The sequence below is a fragment of the Manis javanica genome, chromosome 4 (assembly GCF_040802235.1).
Source record: "Manis javanica isolate MJ-LG chromosome 4, MJ_LKY, whole genome shotgun sequence".
Lineage (NCBI taxonomy): Eukaryota > Metazoa > Chordata > Mammalia > Pholidota > Manidae > Manis > Manis javanica.
The window spans coordinates 135,393,185-135,406,608 of record NC_133159.1 but is presented as its reverse complement, the minus strand read 5'-3'; the positions used below and the strand labels follow the sequence as shown (position 1 = coordinate 135,406,608).

General features: G+C 55.2%; 1 protein-coding gene across 6 annotated transcripts in view; it reads left to right on the top strand.

The window, feature by feature from the left end:
* Positions 1-13,424, top strand: part of ABR (ABR activator of RhoGEF and GTPase) — a 168,747-nt gene that overhangs the window by 134,226 nt on the left and 21,097 nt on the right. The window contains exon 1 of one of the 6 annotated variants that reach the window (XM_037022859.2): positions 12,508-12,934. The exons of the other annotated variants lie outside the window; for them this stretch is intronic. Coding sequence (XP_036878754.2) covers positions 12,773-12,934 — 162 coding nt within the window. The 5' untranslated portion in view covers positions 12,508-12,772. Of the gene's footprint in view, positions 1-12,507; positions 12,935-13,424 lie in introns of those variants that run through there. 6 annotated transcript variants of the gene reach the window in all.

The window sequence follows — 13,424 nt, the reverse complement described above, 5'->3', positions numbered from 1 at the left end:
GCTTGTGACACAGGTGGGCTGGTTTGGGGGTAGGTTCTGTGACCATGGAATCATGGGATACAGGAACTGGTACTGGGCTTGAACCCTGGGCACTGGGTGCTCTGAGCTTCTGAACAGTCGTTCTGACGTGATCTGGGTGCGAGGTGCTATGTGGTGCGTTGTTGCAGGAAGCGTCTGTTCTCCCTTGCACAGGGGAGGCTGCAGAGTTTGGTATCTGGCCCTTGGCTGGCTGTCCTTGGTGGCAGTGGCTCTTGAGGACTTGTGTGGGCCTCCTGCCCCCTACCTGTCTTGCCCGAGTGTTTGAAAGGGGGAGGTGGGGGGGATGGTGCCATTAAGTGGTGGCCAGCCATCTGCCTCATGTTGCTCTATGTTCCCGTGAATGTCCCTTCCTAACACTGTGGGACCTTCTCTTCAGCACTGTTGCCAGGGAGACAGTGCTGCCAGGCAACCACAAGCTGGGCCTTCATTATTTAGGAAATGGGGGCTGATAAGTGAGCTCTTTAATTCAATCCTGGAAACCTCCTTCCTGTAGGGATGAGTGGGAGCCCATCTCTACCCTCCTGGGCTGGCCCATCTCATCCCAAGGCAGACTCAGCCAACAAACCTGAGCGGCTGCCACACTGCCTGTGTCACTGAAGAGTTAAGTAGGGGTGTCCAGGGCAGCGCACTCAGTGAGCACTGTGGGCCCCGACCCCTCCTGAACCCAGATTCCAGGGCTCAGTGGCATCGTCCCCACCAGGGACTTCAGCCCTGTTGCTTCCCTCCTTGTTTCTGTCAGCCGCATAAGCCCCAAGGGAAACACCATAAATCATTACATTTTGGAGACAGAAGCAGATGGAGGTGGTGGGGGAAGGGGAGGAAGCCAGGTTATGTTTGGCAAAGCAGACAGCACAGACCTGTAAGGAAAATGTTTCTGTGTTTAAGCTTCGAGGAATGTTAAATGCCTGGGAGTTGATATTAAAAGAAACACAAACCCTCTTGCTGCCAGCTGACCTGGGCCTGTGAGCAGCCAGTCCAGAGCCAGCATCCTCTGGGGGACTTTGAAGTGTATAGCCCTTGACTGCAGCCCTTGGTGCAGCCCTTGGCGCTCAACTGTGGAGCCATCTTACCCGCCTTCCTGTGGGTTGGGGTGGGGGTTGGGGGAGTCCCTGCCAAGGGTGGGTCAGGCCTCGTATAGTCTCACTTGCCCTGTGACTGCCCTCAGAGCCACTGGGGATGACCATGCTGGGTAGAGAGCCTGCACAGAGCTGTTCCCACGTGGCCAGGCCCAGCAGAGCCACAGAACGGTCTGTTCCCACAGCTCACTCCCACCTCCTTTCCTTCCAAGGAAGGAAATTGGCACCAGCCCCTGGTGCACAGTTCCACTCCCCTTCAGCAGGCACCAAGGATGGACCTCAAGGTGGTCATCCGGGAAGATGTTCAGGCAACCTGAAGGAAAGGCAGTTGGGAGCGGGCCCAGCCCTCTTGTCCCCACCCCATCTTTCTAAGCCCCTTCTTGCTCAGCCCACCCAGAGAACAGCAAGGGCCCCATTTCCTAAGCTCCAGGTGTTTGCTCCGCAATGAGCCTCCCGCTCTGGGTCTGCCTGATGCAGCAGTGGGAGCGAGGAGTCTGGGGGACAGGCAGGGGTGGAGGACAGGGCAGCGTTTAGAGACAGATGCTCATCACGTGGGTATACAGCACAGTGCACGCCCATTCCCAAACCCTGTCTCAGGTGGTCCTTCAAACAGCTGTATGAGGAGAACAACAGTTGTCTCCTCCCCATTTTACGGAAGAGGATGCTGGGGCTCAGGTGCCTCTGCAGACAGTGTGCAGGGAAGGCCACTCTCTCTCCTCTGTGCTGTGTCCCTATGGCCCAGGCCTGTATCAAGGAACCTACCAGTCTGGGTGAAGGGCACTGGCATGGCTAGTGGTCTCGAGAATGAGCCGGGGTCATATTCTACCCCAGCATCCTATTTTATGGTGTAAAGTGAGCCTAAGGTTTCCTTAGTCTGAGTCCTCTTACCTGTGGGCAGGGACATTTCTGCCTGGTGTACCTTAGGGAAGCAGAAAGAACGTGCATGGTAAAGAGCCAGGGGATGGGGACTTCCTGTGCATTTGCAGTGTGTGCAATGCAGGGGCCTGGCCTCAGTGAATCTGCCAGACTGGAAAGACAAGTATATCAGTATATGCCAGGCCACCAGAGAATAAGGCAAGATGCTAATAAGGATGATGATGCCCACATCTGAGAGCTTGCTGTGAGCCCAGCACCTGGCTGATAACAGCAGCTGTTATCCCAGGAGACCTTCATAGCACCCAATGGGTAGCAGGGTCATCACAGCCTCAAAGATGAGAAAGCCGGGGAGCTAACAGGTTAAGCAACCTGTCCCAGGCCAGGCGGCCAACAGGTAGAAGAGCCAGGGCTGGAGCCAGAGCCCATGACTTGCCCTCTGCAGGTGCTCCCTGTCTCCCACTGTCCTGCCGGCAGTCAGACGTAAACTACTGCCTAGTGCCCCGGGAATTCGCAGAAGGAAAGATCATCGTGGCTGAAGTTAGGGAGGTTCCCAGCAGGAGGTGAAGTGAGAGCGGTTTGAAAGCACTGGGTTTTTAAAATCCCAAAAGCAGTGTTTATATTAACAGAAAATTGCAATAATAGTTAAGAGACTTGATGCCTAATCATAAACCATCCCTGCTCCCACTTCTCTCAAACAGCTATTTTATTTTGTGCCCTTTCCCTTCCTTGGGTATACAAATTTTTATGTAGTTTCAATGACAGTGCATGTTTTGCATTTTTTTCTACTTTCATGTAATATTATCACGAACCCCCTTTTTTCTAGGGCAGTATATAGTCTCTATAGTGACCTTTTTTTTACACTATCAAAAGTACGTCCTACACTTTATAAAAATCATTTTACATAGTGGGCAGCATATTAATTGCCATTTTAAGACTCTGTATTATTCTAGCAAAGTGGGCAGGTTCTGATTAGCAGAAGGAGTGGGGTAGGCATTCTGGGGGAAGGACCTGCATGGCCAGGAGCAGGGGGGCAGGAATGTGCAGGGAGTGTCCCTGGAAATTACGGAGCTCACCTACCCTGAGCAAATACAAGGGAGGTTGAAGGAATGAATACAAGAAGATCAGTAGTATTTTAGGCCAGAAGGAATCCTGGAGGGCATTTAATCTAATCCTGTTTTTTGCGGGGAGAAGGAAAGGGAGGCCAGAAAGGGTGAGTGACATAGCCACGGTCACCTAGCTCACTGGTGGTTGAGCAAGAACGCCAGAGTCAGGGACCCAGTCCCAGGCTGGTCATGCTCGGTCAGCTGCTGGGCAGATGAGTGAGTGAACCGCTCCCAGCAAGTCGGGGCAGACTTAGACGTCGGCCTGTGACTCTCAGGGTCTGCCCCTTGTCACTGCAAATGCAGTGGAAGACCCCACTGGCTCGCCGCATTTCTCCCCTTCCAGGCTCAGTCGCTCTCTGTTTCTTCCCCACACTAAAGGGACGAGTACTTCAGATCCTGCAGCCATGAGCCCCCTTTGTCTGCTTTGGCTCCCTGGCCCCAGGGGACTCTGGAGTATGTTTATCCCAGTCTATTTCCAGCCAGGCTGCTCCAGGCTCCAGATGTGCTGTCCCAGACTGGGCCCTGCCCACCGGCTGAGTAGCGCATTCCCAGGATCCAGCCTTGTTTGACCGGCCAGGACAGAGTGGAGAGTTCTCCCTGAGAACCCTCAGCTCAGTTTCTGCCATTGACTGCGAGCTAGAGAGGGTCCAAGACTGATGAGCTATCTAAGTCAGTGCAGCCCCTCCAGGGCCCTGCTCCCCCATTCCCCAGCTCAGCCACAAGCCTGGGGACAGCCCCCCACCCTCAGCTCTCTCCCTCCAGGTGGAAGGCAGCTTCACTTTCCCAAGAGCCTGCTGAGGGCGGCCCTCCCTGGGCATGGGAGTACTCAAGACCCTGGGGCCGGAAGGGGCTGGGTTCCAGGCCAAGAAGGAAGCTCCAGCTGTCCCTGTGCCCCCTCACCCTGATGGCTAAGTTCAGCCTGATGGGATTCCTCACCCTCCGTCCTCTTCCCTTCCAAAGCTTGTAGCCTGTGCCTGAAGAGAAAAGGGGGGTTATTTCCTTGACATTCTAGACCTGGCTGCTTGGAAGCTTGTGCGGGGTCAGAGCTATTATAAATGACACTCAGGAGGAGGTCATGAAGGCCAGTCCCCTGCTTTCAGGACCAGGAATGGTCACAGAGCCCCGACTGGCAAAGCTGACAATATCTAGACCCTGTTACTTTTTGTTCAACTGTGGTATACATACCATAAAATTTACCATTTAGTAATTTTTAGGTGTACAAGTCAGGCATTAAGTACATTCACATTGTTGTGCAACCATGACCACCATCCATCTCCAGAACTTTGTCATCATCCCAAACTGAAAGTCTATTCACATTAAACGTTACTCTCCACTCCCCTTGCCCGCAACCCTTGGCACCCACCATTCCTCTATGAATTAGACTAGTCCATGGATCTCAGATAAAGTGGTTCCTACAATTGTGTGGCTGGTTTACTTCACTTAGCATCATGTCTTTAAGGTCCACCCATGTTGTAGCATGTGGCAGAATAATCCTTCCTTTTTAAGGCCGAAGAACATTGAATGTATATGCCACATTTTGTTTATTCATTCATCCGTCAATGGACATTTGGGTTGTATCCACCTTAGACTTCCTTACTTTTAAGCGAGGAGGAAAGCCTGGTCTCTGAGGGTACAGATTTCATAGGCTCCTTCTCCTCTCCAGAACCAGGGTCCCCCCTGCCAACCCCCATGCCAATTACTCATCTCTCTGGAGCTGTAATAGGAGAGCAAGGCCCCACAGCCCCAGGGCACAACTGGTCACCTTTAGCCTCTTCCAGTTGAAGCAAACACTTGCCCCTTGGCTTTCTCCCCCACCAGGTTAGGCATCCCTGTCTCCTTGACCCTTCTTTCCTCAGATATGTTATTTACCCTCTGCTTAGTCAGTGATTTACAGAAACCAGCGTGGGATGTGGTTACCTGACATGGGGGGAGATGATCCCTGGGCTGAGGGTCAGAGGACTGCATCTGTGTCCCTTGACCTCTGGGGTCCTCGGTTTTTTCATCTGTTAAATGTGAATAATCATTCCCACTCTGCCTTCATCACCAGCTTGTTGTGAAGCTCAAGGGATGGAATGTACCTGAAAGGGCTGGTCAGAGCTGTGACATGCACATCTGTGCTTTCCTTAGTGTATTCATGCCTTCCTGCTTGCCGTGCACTCTCTGAGTGTCAGGCATGGCCCTTGGCTACAGTAAATGAACAGGACCTCACCATGTAGTAAGGAAAACAGCACGTTGATCATTCAGCCAGTGTTGAAGCATTTGAAGCCAGACAGAGCTGGGATTCAGACCCTGGCTTTCTCCATTCATTAGTTACTACGCCTCCCGGAACCTCAGTTTCCTCACCTGTAAGATGGGCTTTAATGAGAACTGAATGTGAAAGTCCATGATGCCATTGGCACAGGGCCAGGAACAGAATCAGTTCTCATCTGATAGAGAGACCCCTTTGCCCAAGCAGGGAGGTCCAGGATTACCGGCCTCCTCTTCCCTGCCAGGATTCTGGGTGTAGCCTGTTAAGCAGTGCCTCTTCCCAAAAGCTGTCACCAGCTAGAGGGCCCCTGTGGTTGGGCCTTAGGCTGACTGAGCCCTATCTGTTTTCTTATGCTGGAGTCAGACCAGCTTTGATGAACTGGCCTCAGAGTAGGCAGGGAGGTCAGATTGGGGCCCTCACCACTGTGAGCTTGAGGCTTCTCTGCCATGACCCTGGTTCTTCCCACTTGGAGCAGCGCTCAGCTTGGTGTGGTCAGGCCCAGAGCCCAGAGTGAATGAGGAGCCTGGAACAAGGGGCCATTGTCAGCTGGGAGCTGCTTCTGGTTTCAATTACTCTGCAGAGCATGAGGAAATACGGAGTGAGGGAGTGAACGTGGGTCAGGAGCCTACTAGGGCAGAAGTCAAGGTCTCCCTTGCCCCAGTCCTTCCCTCTGGCCCCTGAGGGGTCTATTGTCCCCATTTGACTCTGCGCAAGAGTCATGCATGCCAGCTTTATTGCCCAGGAAGTCCGGGCTCTGGGGCGTTGGCCTGGTTCACCTGGAGCCCCTTGCAGGTCTGAGCCACTGTGGTCCTTCGTGGCAGGTACCAGGAGGTGCCTGCAGTCCTGCTTGGGTGGGAGGACAGAGGAACACCCTCTCTTGCCTCAGGCCACACTGGCTGCAGCTGGACCCAGCCTCTATTAGTGACTGGTCTTGACTTGGATTGGGATGAGGGGTAGAGGTTAGCAGTGAGAAAGCGTTGGCTTGTGTGGTGGGCCAGACAGCTTTCCCTTTCATTCTGCCACCCTAGCACCTAACCCCCAGCCTGGCACCTCAGCCCTCAGCCACTCCCTGCCCTGGGACACTGCAGTGACTTTCCAGCCTCCCTCCTGCCCCCAGCCTGGGCCATATGTGCATGTCCAGGGAAGTGTCTGCCTCTAGAGTCCATGACATGAATCCTTGCTGCCTGCTGCTCTCAGAGCTGGCCCACGTGGGGTTTTTCCCTGCTGCCATCCCCCCACTAAGTCAGCCCAGAAGCAAATGGAGTTGGGGGAGGTTGGCTCCAGGAGCACTGCTCTCCTTGCCTCTCACATCATCTCCTCTCAGGGGCCCAAGTGGCTGGAGCTGTAGTCCTGCCTCCGCCCACCCACCCCAGCTGCTTCAGACTCATTTGTTCCCAGCGCTCCACCTGCTATGATTCCTCAAGGCACGTCTGGATGCCTCAGTTATACTTGGAGAACATGCAGCAGAATGGCAAAGCAAGGGGCAGGATCCCTGAGAGAGCCCACCCTGCTGGCCGAAGGCTTCTCCAGACTCACCTGCAGCCTGAACTCTGCCCAGCGGATTCTGGAAGCAGGAAGCATGAGATAGGAAGCAGATGGGGGCTCCAGTCTCTCTGTCTCCCTCCTGCCCCACTTGGTAATGCCACCTTGGTGGGCAGGCTTGGTGCCCGCTCCCCAGGCCCACCTCAGGGGTGGGCAACCAGCAGAGAAGCCAATCCAGAAGGCACTTGGGGATTGATTCATTCAGGCTCTGAGAACATCCAGCCTCTCAATAAACCAAAAGAGGGGTGCTCTCCTCTTCCGTCTGGGACCGGGCGGCAGCTTGACTCAGCCAGGTTTGATCCCAGCTCTGCCGCTTAATAGCCAGGCGGCCTCCGGTGACCTGAGTGCGTCCTCTCTAACCTGTGTGCGTATGAATAGTCCACAGAGGTGACAGTTTCTGGTGTACTGTGTACTGCACACCCTCTGGAGTGGCTAACGTCCCTGCAGGCGGTTATCCTCCTAGGTCATCCTCTAGGAATCCAAACAACTGATCCCTAGGGTGGTCCCACTTTTGACTTTTTTTTCAAAACCTTTGAGAAAAGGACTTAGTAGAAGAATTGCTAGGGACCTCCCTGAGTGAGGATGCTGATCAGGGGCCTCCCTCCCTGCAGAGCCCACCGTGGTGCCTCAGTGCCGGCCCAGCCTTTGCCGTGGCCCTGAAGGGTGTGGGCAGTGGTGGTTCTGGGTGAGGATCGAGCCCCCAGGCGCAGCCTGCTCATAGCCTCAGAGGCAAGAACTCAGCTGCCCTGGCTTCGTGTAACCCAGAAAACATCAGCCTAACTGGCTTGCTGAATTAAGGGTTATCCCATTGGAAGGTCACCGAGGGGAGCCCACACCAGCAGAGCAGAGGCCCAGAGTTTTCCCAAAGCAGAGAGAAGGCAGGAGTTTCAGGGCCAGCACTCTGACCTCAAAGTTTCCTTAAAAATCTCCTAATCTCCCTGCCTTCTACATCTACCCCTCTCCAATGGCCATGGTCAAGAGAAATGGCAGTTCTCATGAGAAGTGCCCCCCAGAACTGCTCTGAGCTCATCCCCTTACGGGGAGGGCAGGGGCTTCATCAGGTTCTGCCTGCAGAGCTCGGGTATGCTGGGAGGGACCCGAGGTGCTCCCAAGGGCTTCAGCCAGGGGTCTGTGCTCTCTGTTTCTACTTTTATCTAAGTAGAGGGTTGGGAGACTTTGACATTAGATTTCATTGGGAAAGAAAGGGGGGAGTATGTCCTCTTTAAAAAAAAAAAATCACTGATGACCATTTGTCTGGTCCAAGCTCCTGTTTCGATAGTTGTGGAAACTAAGCCAAGGTAAAGTGGCTGCCGAGTTCACAGTGACCAGGCCAGACTGGTGCCCTGGGTCCCTGGCTCCCAGGAGCTTCCTTCTGGTCCCTTGGAGCTCAGAGTTGGGTGAGCAAGGGCTGCTTAATAATGGAGAAGGAGAGAAAAGCTTGGGGGCTCCATGGGTCCTGACCTACTTTTAGGCCCTTCTGCCTGAGGCTGTTACATCTTCGGCTCATGGCCTCGGAGATACCACAGGGTGTCCTGGACACCTGTGTGCAGGGAGGCCCCAGCCATGCCACCTCCTTCCTGTGAAGAGGAGCAGGCAAGCAGCCAAGGGGGTCTGGGTGTTGGTCTGGCCACGAGTTGTGTAGAGAAGGAGCGTATGGACATGGAGTGGGCGTACTCTGCCCACTCTGTCCCTGGGTGGGTTTTGGATAAGCAAGATGTTCCCAAAGGCTCAAGTGGATTTTCCATCCTTTTCCGTGACCAAGTATGCTGTGAGAATCACTGGGAGTTGCCAAGGACATGCCATAAGGACAGTTCTCCTGGCAGTTGATAAGCTCTGGGGCTCTTCCAGCCTCTCCAGCCCACCTGGACCCACCAAGCACCCTGAAGACACCAGTCTGGGATGGCCATGCAGAGTTGGGAGAGACTGTATGGGGAATAGGACCATGCTTGGCCCCACTGAACTGGCACAGACCTTGGGAGATGGCAGAATCGTAGCACACTTCAGTCAGGCAAGGCTGGGCTGTGGAGCTGCAACCCCGTGTACAGCTGTCTAGCAGGCAGGACCCAGACTGGGGAGTCCAGCCTGGAGCGCCTGAGAGTCCCTGATTGCTGACAATTATCGCCTTGGAGGGTGGGTTAGTGGTGGGGCGTCCAGGACTCAGCTCAATGCTGTGATCTGTTCAGGGTTCTCCCCACCTGGCATGCACTGGGTATCTATTCAATGATGAATGAAAGAATGTGTAAATGAAGGAAAATAGAGCTTTTAGGTTCAGTTCTGCCATTGGCTGCTCAGGGACTTTGAGCAAAATGTTCCTGTCCGTGGGCCTTATGCAGGCCTTGAACATGGCAGATACTCAGAAAGTATGGATGGATAGATAGAAAAGCAAGTGGGTCTCACTTAATCTCTGAAGATCTCTGCCCTTCCAACACACAGGTTTTGGTTAGGGTCAGTACAGAAACAGGTGACACACACTAGGAATGCAGGGACCACATAGCCATGCTCTGAAGGGGGCTTACCTGTCCCCACTTCTCACAGTTCCTCTGTGATGTGCCCCCTTCCCCACCAGCTCGCTCACCCTCTGCAGTAGCCCTGGTCTCTGGGCTCCCAGGCACTACCCTGCTCTGCTGGTTCTCTCTCAGCCTGGCTTTCTGTGCCTGTCTTTGGGCAGGTACCCCTGCGGGCTTCCTTTCTGCGGCCCTCCCAGCCTCAGACTCTGCCTTGCTAATACCACCTTGCCTCCCAGCTCTGCTCCACGCTGTTCTCCTCTGGGCTCCAGGAGCATTCTTGGCAGACCCTGACCTGTCCCTCCGGGTCCTCATCCTCGGCACAATACCAGGCCTTCTCGGGCTCCCGGCTCCAGCACCCAGATTGTCTCAGTAGCCAACTGGGTCTCTCACCTCCACATCTCACTCCCAGACTGTCCTTTCTGCGGTGCCTGTGGCCTTAGTCTAGGTGGCTGCCCAGAACCCCCCGCCTTTTCTAGCTTACTGTCATTTGGCTAGAGGACAGGAACAGGGACTCCTAATTCTAGTCTGGGCTGGGGGAAAGATGAAAGTCATTCCAGTGGGAAAAAGGAGGTCACTCCAGAGAAGGGGCAGCCTCATCCCAAGGTTCTGAGAAAGAACTTTCCTCCTGGTGTTCACAGGCTGGAGGGTTTGCCTGGAAGTTGTGCCCACCCCCAGCTGTCCCCAAGGCAGCCCTGGTGTCAGTCCCTGCCTCTCCTGCCCACACATCTCGGGCTGCACATATTCCCTGTTGACCTTTTTGCTTCAGTGCTGCTGCTGATCGCTTTCACCGGAGTTTGCCTGTCACAGCTGGGTGGCTGGCCCCAGCCAGGCCGGGTGTACACCCTTCCCTAGGTGCGGCCCGGGGTCCTGCTGTGCTGCTCCCTAAGGACAGCCTTCTCGTTCCTCTGGCAGGGAGCCTGGCCAGGGGATGAGGGAGGATAGGACAGTTTATTAGGAATGTTTTTAATTCCAAAGGCAGTGACATCTGTTCCTGTGGGCCTTACCACCCAGGCTCTGTTTATCCAGACAGGGGGCCCTTACATGTCCCCAAAGGCAGGTTCTGCCTGGTGTCGCTGAATGGAAGGGATAGGCAGAAAGAGGAGGGGGTGCAGTCACTTCCTGGGTGGCCAGGACAGCTTGGGCCTAGCGCATCCAGCAAAGTTGAGGAAGGTTCCGTGGTGGGCTGGCCCACCAGAATTCAGACTACTGCTTTTGAGGAACTTGCTGGGAACATTTGTCTTGCACCCGCGCACCCCTACCCCATCTCCCCATCCCCAGCTTGCTCCTAGACCATTGATTCCAGGAAGGAGTGAGTCAGGCTTGGGGAAGAGAAGGCAGATCTGTGCTGTCCCCAGAGAGCACCCCCAGCCCACGGGGGGGAAGGGAAAGATGAGCATCTCAAGGGGAGAACTTCCCAACTCAGCTTCCCATCTGCTAAGGCACTTACATCACCATGGAGACCAGTTGGCCACCCTTTATCCAATCAGAGCTTGCCTTACCCAGACAAGTGTTGAGCCTGGGGTTCCTAAGACAAGCATAGGTCTTTGGGAACAGGATCTATGCTGTCCCCCTTCTCCCACACACAGTGAGGGGAGCATACCTTGCACAGCATTCCCCCAAACTGCACCCTGTGGCATGTGACCCAGATAGAGGGAAGAGAACCTTAGAAAGCCAGCAAGGGGCCAGTTCTGAAGTTAACCAGCTGGTGGTGCCAAGCACTGACCATGTGTTTGCTGCAGGTGACCACGGTCAGCAATTATAACGGCACCATACCAGCCAGTTACACAACCAGCAATTGTACATTGGCTGAAGGAATGCAGCATAAAACTGGAGTGGATGGCCTTTTTCCACAACTCTTTGGGCCTATGCCAACCCCTTCTCCTCCAAAGAAGCCTGTCCTGATTCCTCTGGCTAGAATTTTCTCTCCTTTCTCTCAAAGAAACAGCCAAAACTTTAGGAGACCCAGCGGTTGTGAACACCAGAGGCCTTAGAGGAGATCTGTTGCTGCCGAGCTGCAACCCGGTGATCTCAGGCAAGAGCTTTCCCTCCCTGAGCCCCAGGCCTCAAAACTCATAAACTAGGACAGTTAACACCAATGCCACAAAAGTTGTGAGAGACTTAAATGCAATCAGGTTCTGTAAGCCCTTTGCCTGGTACCTGGCTCGTGACTGGCACTGTGAAAATACTGGTTTCCTTCCTACCCTCTGCCTAGCTCTGCAGAGTTTGACATCCTGGATGCTCTGGGGTTTTGTGTACCCTGACCATCTGGGATTCAGGCTTTTTTCTTTTCTCCAAACACTATCCTCTAACATGTTGTTACGTGGCATAATGAGTCACCTCTCACTCTGGCTAGAACATTCACCAACTTGAGGGTCAAGAGCAAGGTATTAGTTCTCTGTCTCCCAAGGCACCCAGCACAGAGTGGCCAATTGCCCCTTTGCCAGTGGCACAAGCTATTAGGGGCCATGGGGTGCACGGCCCATGATTAGAAGTGGCCTTCAGAGGAGTACCTCTTGCTGCGTATCTGTAATCAGTGCCATCCTTTGCTCTTGTTCCTGGAGAGGGCTCACAGTGGCCAGTTCCCTCTGAGGCCACTAAAGCCCAGGCAGCTGCCCCATTAGAGTTCTTTATGCCTTACATTCCCAAGAGGAAGTTGGTGAAGACAGTCCACGCATGTCTGGCCCTGTCACCAGGGTGGCATGGAGAGAGGCTTGTTGGAGCAGAAGTTGGAAGTAGGGGAAGCAGGACTCCAGGACAGTGCAGGTCCTTTGCGAGGACAAGGGCAGCTGTTGATGGCCAGAACTCCTGCCTTCCCCGCCAAGTCTCCCCCAGACAGTGCAGGCCCCCAGGGAGCAGCTTGGTGGTGAAGGGGTTAACCAGGGACTTTGTGAGGAAAGGACTGGACTGTGTGTTTAGCTGCTTGTCAAACTTTATTTAGTAGGGGCGGGAGGGAGGGAGGCAGGGGCGGTGAGGAGGATTCCTAGTCGGCCAAGAGTTAAAACCGGAGGTCGGGTTTTTTGGAGGGGGCAGCCCCCAGCGCCTCTTTTGAGTCACTTCCTTCGGTGGGGGCGGGTCCCCGAGCGCTGCCTGGGGCGGTCTGTGGCGCAGGCACTCCGCCTCCGGGGAGCGGGACCGGCGGGTGGGTGGAGGAGAGCGCCCGAGGCCGCTGGGGAGGAGGACGCGGAGCCTCGCGCCATGCGCTTCCCTGCCCAGCTCGAGTAACAGCCCCGGCGGGCTGGGGGCTGAGCACCGCGCGCGCTCCCCTCTCTGCGCCGGCTCCCGTTGAGCCCGGCGGCCAGCGCTGCCCGCGCCTCTCCGCGCCCCGGAGCTGGCCCCGCAGGCCGGGTAGTCGTCGGCGCGGGCTCCGCCGCGGCCGCCGGCATGACCGACGTCCTGCCCCAACCCGACTGCAGCCTGAAGGCAGTGTGCGAGCCCCTGGAGCGCTGCTGCCTGGATCAGCTGGAGGAACCGGGGAGCAAGCGGCCCCCCAACACGGGCGCCCGACTTTGGGGCCGGGTGCGCAGCAAGCTGCTCCGTCAAAAGGTGCTAGCGGGAACGGATTGGGTGGGAGTGGGTGGGCTGGGGGCCGCCTCCCCACCCCCTCACTTTTGGAGCTCCATTACAGCCCCTGCCTGATCGTGGAGTCTTGGGATGGAGGCTGGGGTATGTGTGTGTGGCTGCTTAAACGGCCTTAATTTGTTGATAATGCAGTTGCTACCTGCACCTCCGACCCTGGCTGCTTTCTCTGCATCTGTCCCTGTCTCAGGGAAGTTGGTGGGCAGGGAGGGTGTCTCCTGTGAGAGAGGACTGCCTGGCTCCTTTCTGAATTTATACTGGCAGGAGTATGAACAGACTAGGCAAGGGGCTCCTGGGGCTCACTGTCCCCAACGATGCCCAGGCCCTGACCTCCGGGATCCAGTGGACATTGCTAGTTGCCCCTTTGCTAGGGGACACTGGCAGAAGCCCAGCAACACCACTGGCCATGTGAGCCTTCTCTGTGTGGGGTTGTGGGCATCCTTTCCCACCGGGGAGG